Here is a 6227-nt window from a genome sequence, read left to right on the forward strand (position 1 = left end):
GAAGACAGATGGTGCAGAGTCTGCGTTGCATTCATTCACTTTGTGTCTTTTTTCTGCCATCAATCCCTATGCTGCCTTCCCAACAAACGACCGTTTCCTTTGTGCTCCACGTTTCATCAAAGCGTCATTTAAAGCACTCTGCTGAAAGGGGCAAAAAGAAGGGAGAAGAGGAGGGGAGTGGTGGCGGTGGGGTGCATGTGGTAAAGCATTCAGCATGTACCAACACATTTGATATCCCAGTTCACAAGGCCTGTCACAAAAGGCTTTTAGCTCTTAAGCAAACTAGCTTTAGCAAGCTTTTTTCAAGTCTTTGTCTAATGCCTCACCCAAAAGATTAAACCAAGCATATCAGTCTCCTCCTTGACACTTTTGCACTGTACGTGTGTGCCATATTGATGCTGAACGGCTAAGACCAACTGTGCGAATTAAGAAAACACTCCTTTCACTCAGTTCTGAGGGGATATGTAAATTATCAGTTTATTCAAATATTTGCCTGTATTGTCCTGTAACCAATGGTGGCTGTAACAGCAACCCCATTTATAGACCTATTTGAATTTGGTCAAAATGACAAGATAAGTATCAAAATTTGTGCAATTAAACGTACTTATAACACATCAATAGCACATTATTTATAGGCTACCTACAGTACCATAGGCTTCAAATAAAGTGTAACCAAAGGCTATCTGTTTGAACTTTTCAGGATAGCCTTAGGTGAATGAATGTCAGGAGAGAAATACAGTTGTGGAATGTAACCTAAAACATTAGCCCTAAAACGCTGGTGGTTAATGTCTCTGCATGGCTTTGCTGGAGTAGCAGTAGCACTGGTTTTCAGGCAGCTTGAGACTGCCATACCATTCATTTCAGTAGCACCTATCGACCAATCACTACTAGCCCCCCTTTCCAAAAATAATAGCGTTTTACTTACTAATAACATAGTTCGACAGCCGTGGCGAAACCACCCTTTTCATGCTCCACTAACGTTATATTTACGGACCAAATAAATACGAGACACCCGATTAATGGGAATGCACATTCTGATGGGATTCTTTACACTTGGCCCCTTCATACACAACATAGAAACAATGTTGAATGTTTTAACTTTCTTTGCGTAGCTACCCCAAAGTGATAGTCTTTAGATGTTCCTCTGTGCTCTTCTCACAATAGTCTGTGTCCTACGGTTGCACAACAAATATCACTAACACCCATTATCTATAAGCACACGACTGTCTTTTAATAAGGCTTACAATACGTTGTGTATTTTCGAATTTAGTCATTATGAGATATGAGATGATAATAAGACATTATAAAGGTGTAATGCATCATTTATGACAAGTCTTACATTACATTTATAACCGCATTATGTTGCCACTTCAACATGATGTTAAATAACATAGAGCCTACTTCTCCAAAGACGCACAACGCTTGTGCATAATCATTCGAGATAATTGAAATAGACCGAAAGACGATTATTATCTTCAGGTTTATAAATCAAATCAGCAAAATAATCCATGAAACATAAAATGATGGTGTACAAAGTAGGCTAGTGAAGCGAACCGAGTTCATTTGAACCTGAACTTCACGCGCATTGCATTCTCGGAGAGAAACAGGTAGGCTACCTTCACAGAATCAACAGTAACCATCAAGTGAAAAAAACAACCAAAAATCTTTAAAAAAAATTATAATGATATAATATAATAATAATTAATAATGAGAAAAACTAAATTCAATTCAAGTTCTTACCTAATTGACAGACGATCAAGAGCTGAGCGAGCAATAAGCCTCTTGAAACAGCCGTTTCCATATTTCACCAACCTCACAAATCTCGATGAAGACAATAAAAATCGAACGTATGCTTCTTGGGAAGGATAGTCCCGTGACGGTTTCACATTTGTTTCATGCTGGGAGTTGTTGTGTTGTCAGGTCCCCGTTTGTCCTCACTCCTTTCTTTTCGGTATCTCCGGTGAGGCTGTTCGTATGCTACTCGGAGATGAACGGTGAGCGAGAGGAGGGAACGTGTATGAGAAGCGTGCGCCTCCCACAGACCATAATGCACGAGCTCTATTTAACGGAGTTTATATGATTTTTTTTTTTTAAAGGAAATAGCCTGCATTCATTGATTTATTGATTTCATTAATTCATTACAAATAGTGATAATTCCATGTAACTCAGTTGCAACAGTCGTTTTGTAACTTTATTATGAATATGTTTTATTATTATTTTTAACACAAACCATTAGGCTATTTGCATAGCAGCGGGAAGTAGTTTGGTGATGGGGGGGGGTCTGCAAGCGACAAAGCTGGGAAAAAAATGTATTGCCAAGGGATATATCTATATCCCATACAGAAGTCTGTATCAGTCTGCTAATACAGGACTAGTAAAGGCCCAGTGCACCACTTTCTTGTATTTGAGTGTTTACCAGTATTTGTAACTTGAGGTTGTTGATTATCTGTACAAATCAAAACTGTATTTGTCACATGCCCGGAGTACAACATGTGTAGACCTTACCGTGAAATGCTTACTTACAAGCCCTTAACCAACAGTGCAGTTCAAGAAGAGTTAAGAAAATAGTTACCTAACACAATAACATAACAATAACGAGACTATATACAGGGGGTACCAGGTCAGTGTGCAGGGTACAGGTAAGTTGAGGTAATTTGTACATGTGGTGGTGAAGTGGTGAAGTGACTATGCATAGATAATAAACAGGAGTAGCAGCAGTGTACAAAACAAATGGGGGGGGGGTCAACGTAAATAGTCCGGTGGCCATTTGATGAATCGTTCAGCAGTCTTATGGCTTGGGGGTAGAAGCTGTTAAGGAGCCTTTAGGTCCTAGACTTGGCACTCCGGTACCGCTTGGTGTGCGGTAGCAGAGAAAACAGTCTATGACTTGGGTGACTGGAGTCTCTGACAATTTTATGGGCTTTGCTCTGACACCGCCTATTATATAGGTCCTGGATGGCAGGAAGCTTGGCCCCAGTGATGTACTAGGCCGTACGCATTACCCTCTGTAGCGCCCCATGGGAATCAAACCCACAACACTAGTGCTGCAAGCACCATGCTCTACCAACAGAACCACATCATCACATCACATCTTCACAAACCACTTGATGTCTCAATGTACTCAATCAATTACTGTATTGTGCATTATTTTTCTTCATGGTGATGGAAAGTCTACAGGTACAAACCTAGATGACCAGCCTATGTACAATACTGTAATGTACATTTACATTAAGTGGTTTATAAGGATGGTCAATTAATTCTGCTGAAAAAGTGATTGTTTTCCATGTTATTTGATCAAGAAACATTTAATTTGATGTGGATGTTTTGTATCTTAGCCCATAACTTTGCACCTTTTGATATAAATGTTTGAGGACAGGGTTTTGTTCTTTCTGGATTCCATTAGAATGATGATCACAGAGAAAGGGACAGGGCAACAACTCTTACAATACCAACTATTGAATCCTGCAAGATTCTGTTCTTAATTGTACAACTATATTTTTTGCCAAAGCAGCTATTCGGCATCTTTTGTGAATTAATAATATTATTCATATATATTTTTTAACCCTTTGAAGCGTACAATCACATATTTGTGATCATTGTTGAGGGGTCCCTGCAGCGTACCATCGCAAATATGTGATTGGAACAGTAACAACAGAACGTATGATGCAACAAACGCGTCTAAACAGCATTGTTGTCTGAAAAGCATCATTCTTAACAATGTTTTGTACTACTAGGAAATAAAGGTCTTCACAACTTTATTCCTCAATTTTACCTTTTATTGTAAAAGATAAATGCAAACGTCATCATCCAAACATCACATGGAATACAGCCAAACTCATTCCATAAACCAGTCTAAATAACAGGTTGCCCTGACAAAAAAAAAAAACATAAGTTAGCGACCTAACAGCTAGACTTGTTCCCAATGTATCTCATCTCTGGTGAGCACAAGGGAGAAATGTAATATTGTTTAGAAAAGAGATGTGTCAGGTAAGCTAACATGAGCTAAATTCTTTAAGATGGCAGCCATGTTTGTTCATGTTTGACAAGCGAAAACTCCCTAATTTCAGAATGCCATTCACTAGAAAACACAAATAAGTCAATGGCTGCACCCATTGCCTGAAAAATATAAACTTAGTTTGTCCACTTTTCAGCATATTACAAATCTTCAATGTATTTTTTACAGTGTATACAAGAACCGGAACACATGACTTGACAAGTTGTTTACCGTTTTTGACAAATCACAAAGTAAATAAAATGTTATCTCACAGATCATCACCCCAAATACAAGCCTACTGCCTAGCCTAGCTGTAGAGTGGAAGCTAAACAGTGATGAAACCATTTTAAGGGGCTTTGTGGGGGGGTTAATTTAATTTGTCGAGGGTTTTCAAGTCCATGGGTGGTGGAAATGGGGGAAGGTATCATGGGGGATATGATTCAGGAAATATTCTATGATGGGGGATTTATCAATAAATGGGGGGCAAACACAGGAGAAGTTTATACGCTAAATAAAAATAAAACCCCTGGAAATGGGGTCTGAGCTGGCAACCCTGAACTACCATAGTTACAATCTGATGCCACGTTCAAATCTCCGACACCCTTAGCACCCCTACTTCCCGAGGCTATGGCTACTTGTCATGGCACCAGACTGAAGTGGAATGGTTGACTATGGGTTGACCAAACTCCACTTCTCAACATGAAACGGCAATGTATTAGGAAACGTTAGGTTCACAAGTGTAGATTTATTCTGAGAAGCTAGCTATATGGCTGGTAAGAAAAGAAAAGCAAAGAGCAGCATGGAGCCAATACAAACCATAGGCTAAGTAACAGAGATGCTGGGGGAGGACTACCTTTTGTGAAGTGCCAATGACCTCTTGACTTAGAGGGGTGGGTTAAACTCTGGTGAAATGGAGACTAGCACATCACCAGTGACCCTGAAATCACAATTCAGTCAGGGAATGTGGGACAAGTGCATGTGGGTGTTGAGGTGTGGGGTGGTGGATGGTGGGGGGGATCAAGGAGCATCAGTCGGGGGGGGGGCGGCGTTACATATCTTCAAGCTTGCGGGTTTCAACAAAATGGCTAACACTCCCTCAATATTGAGGGGAAGGGAGGGGTGGTCCATCACAATTCATGTGACACTAAACTCTGAGTCTACTAGCTCACAGAGCCGGTTCACACATGTTTTAATAGATTAGGCCTAAGGGGTTTGAAACTATACATACAGGCAGAACATTTTGGAAAGCACCAGATAAGACTTGACAGACAGGTACTCTAAGTCTGGACCGATGATACACATACACCATTTGTTTAAACAATTTGAATGACCATACAAATCAAGATCTTCCCCCAAACAGATCATTACCATCACTCAATCAAATGGATTTTATTGATGGTTTTATGGCAATGATCAGTTGGGCGGAAATACCACAATAAGATCATAAAGTGAATGTACTTTACTGAGTTTGGTGTAGTATTTCCCCAGGCCTGAGACGAAACAAAGAGAGCTATACTTTAAAGGGCAACCCCAAGCCTTTGGGTTTTCTTCAGTTTCAACCACAGGCAACAAGATTCTCTACTTCAATATCATGCTTCCATGTTCCCCCCTTTTACCCCTGTGAATACATTTGCATAATTTAGCCAGGATTATCTTTAATTAATGCAGAGGCTGCTCCTCACTTGTTAGATTGTTGGTTTCCAGGGGGCCTAATAAAATTACTTTTACACTCGAGAGCAGGCAGTGTGGGTTTGGGGGGGGGTTATAAATGCTTTGGCGCTTATCACAAGTACTACTACACTCTTAGAAAAAAAGTGCAATCTAAAACCTATAAAAGTTATTTGGCTGTCCCCACAGGAGAACCTAGCACATGAATCTCTGTCCTCAAATGACCCCTGTGAGAGACCAATTAAGAAAACATTTGGAAACTTATATTCCTTCTATCTCAATATCCGTACATCACAGGGCAAATGTTCATTTTTCGATGCCAATGGATCTATAATTTTTCCTTTAATGCCATCTTAGACAGAACCAGAAGATAATGCATTCCCAGGAAAAATCATGCAGTTCAGAAAAGTAAGAAAACAACTTCCAAAAGCTTTACCCCAAACTAGGTATCATCGATCTTGGGCCTGGCCAGATCAGCAGAGAGCAACCATCGAGTGACCATCTCAACTGATCAATATGGGAAGTGAAGTGGACAACACAAACTCATTAGGGCCTGTGGAAATAG

At 40.0% G+C, this 6227-nt stretch overlaps 1 protein-coding gene across 9 annotated transcripts in view; it reads right to left on the minus strand.

The window, feature by feature from the left end:
* The window catches only part of ptprz1a (protein tyrosine phosphatase receptor type Z1a), a 75642-nt gene extending 73603 nt beyond the window's left edge, over positions 1-2039 (minus strand). For 3 of the 9 annotated variants that reach the window (XM_014124572.2, XM_014124571.2, XM_014124570.2), the window contains exon 1: positions 1741-2039. In XM_014124572.2, coding sequence (XP_013980047.1) covers positions 1741-1801 — 61 coding nt within the window. In that variant the 5' untranslated portion in view covers positions 1802-2039. The remainder of the gene's footprint in view (positions 1-1740) is intronic. The other 6 variants (XM_045688111.1, XM_014124573.2, XM_045688113.1 and 3 more) reach the window with 4 other exon arrangements.
* Between the last annotated feature and the right edge of the window lie 4188 nt (positions 2040-6227).

Source organism: Salmo salar, chromosome ssa10 (genome assembly GCF_905237065.1).
Source record: "Salmo salar chromosome ssa10, Ssal_v3.1, whole genome shotgun sequence".
In the NCBI taxonomy this organism is placed as follows: Eukaryota; Metazoa; Chordata; class Actinopteri; order Salmoniformes; family Salmonidae; genus Salmo; species Salmo salar.